Raw genomic sequence first — 2,055 nt, 5'->3', positions numbered from 1 at the left:
TGAAACCTGAAAATGGTCAACAACCCAAATACTCTAGCTAGCTACAAAGTCTTGGTCATCATCTCTTGAATCATAACTAAACTGAATGTAATAATAATAGTAATAAGAAGAAAAGGAAGAAAGAAAAATTAAAAAAGAAGATCATAATAACTGAACTAATACACCTGAAATCAATCCTTGTAATATTCTTTCTTGTTCTTTAGATGTCCAGAGCCACTGCTTCGACTAACCGAGCCGAACTCTTTCGGAAGGTTTTTTATGATATATGCTTCGTATACCCTGGAGACTTATGGCATTTTCTTGTTAATAAGGAGGACGACCAGTTGCCCAATAAGCCTCAGCTGGTAACTGAATAGAATTGAGTAAATTAGGGTTCAACCCTTGAAACATCTGAGCATTTGCTTCTCCTAAACCCGCCGCCTGTTGCTGCTGTTGTTGCTGCCCCACTGCTCCCGGCGATCCAATTCCGCCACCTTGCATCGGCATCTGCCCCTCCTCCTCTTCTAAAGGAAGCCTCTCATAAGCTGCGTTGCTGAAAGAAGCAGCCATAATCACAACAGGACCCGAAGCAATAAGCGTACCGACAACACTTCCGCCGACAACTTGCCCTTGTCCACCAGCTAAATATATAGTCAACCCCGTCGCAGCAGGCGGAGCAGGTGGTGGTAAAAACGATCCAGCTAATGATAAAATCTCAAACCTACCATGTAAAGTAACCACAGCTCCCGGAGAAGCTGGTTGTCTTAACGTTACATTAGTTACAGTTCCAGTACCGCTCATAATAGAAACTCCTCTCTGTCTCCTCCGAGCAAATGTAGCTACGCTCTCAACTATATCGCAACCGTCGGCCACCTCCATAAGATGAGTTCGTAGCGCGTTGGCGCTGTCGCGAGTGATGATGATGGGCGGTTTAGGTTTATTCTTGGATCCAGCTGGTCTTCCTCTAGGTCTTCTCGTGATCTCTCCACCGGAAGAATTAATCATCAACTCTTTGCCTTCACTGTTATTACTTCCGTCGTCACGCTCGCGCTTCTGCGACTTGTTGAGACCAGCGCCGCTACTGCTGCCACTTTGTTCGTCTTCGGAGTTATGTTGCTGCTGCTGTTGGTGGTGATGATGGTGAGAGAATTGCTGCTGTTGCTGTTGCTGCTGCTGCTGGTGGTGGTGGTGTAACTGAAAATCTCTCGTGTGGAACGGCGGCGGAAGAGAATGGCCATGAGCCGTTACGGGGTCCATTTTTTTTGCCTTTTAAAGAATCTAAGAACCTCTGTTACTCACTAAAACAAAACCTAAATGGGTAGAGAGAGAAAAAAAGGGTTTAATGAAAGGTAGAGAGAGAAGTAAAATATACTAAGAAAGAAGAAGCTGAAATTTTGAAACTAATAGTAGTAAGTAAAAACTTGGTTATGAGCAACTATATGGTGTCAGCCACCAAATTGTGAGCTGAATTTGGTGATCATGGGATTATGAAGAATTAAGTAGAGCTGAGTTTGTGTATTGGTGAGAGTTTAGGAGAGATGGTATGAGAAAGTTTACAAGTTTTTTGTGGTTAGAATTATGAAATTGGAGAGGAGAGTTTAGTTTTATTTGTTGGATTTGGGTTTGGGTTAGATTAGATTTCAGAGAAATGGGTTTGGTTAAGACTGCGTGCGTATGGGCGGTGGATTGGTCCCCACCATTTCTCTATTTGTCTCCTCCACCATTCCCTCTCTCTTCTCATTTATCTTTATGTAAAATAATGTTAATTATAATTAATTAATGACTAATTATTTATACTTCTTCTTAATCAGTCCTTATCTACAAACTTCAACTTCTTTCTTAATTTGTCTCCATAGGAATAGTGTAGTGCGACTGCGACTATTGAGTTGAAATTTAAATCTTTAATAATGCATTGTTTTCAATTAAAAAACAAATTTTGTTATTTTAAAAAAAATATTAATTTATTTTGTTTTGATTTTAAATATAATTTTTTCTTAATTGAAATTAATTACTTCTCCGTTTTAACAATGTACTATTTTTTTACCATATCACGCACAATTTTAAAAAAATATAATT

General features: G+C 39.6%; 1 protein-coding gene across 1 annotated transcript; it reads right to left on the bottom strand.

Moving 5' to 3' along the window:
- Positions 1–1,624, bottom strand: LOC126676357 (AT-hook motif nuclear-localized protein 26-like). Its single transcript, XM_050370540.2, has one exon. The coding sequence runs from the start codon at positions 1,234–1,236 to the stop codon at positions 304–306; it is 933 nt and encodes a 310-aa protein (XP_050226497.1). The 5' UTR covers positions 1,237–1,624; the 3' UTR covers positions 1–303.
- Between the last annotated feature and the right edge of the window lie 431 nt (positions 1,625–2,055).

This window comes from Mercurialis annua, linkage group LG4, assembly GCF_937616625.2.
Source record: "Mercurialis annua linkage group LG4, ddMerAnnu1.2, whole genome shotgun sequence".
NCBI lineage: Eukaryota > Viridiplantae > Streptophyta > Magnoliopsida > Malpighiales > Euphorbiaceae > Mercurialis > Mercurialis annua.
Note: the sequence above shows the minus strand (reverse complement) of the source record. Positions and strands in the feature narration are given on the sequence as shown.

What these genes read in the sequence shown, in the direction of transcription:
- LOC126676357 (XM_050370540.2), bottom strand. Translation starts at nt 1,236, where the DNA reads ATGGACCCCGTAACGGCTCATGGCCATTCTCTTCCGCCGCCGTTCCAC.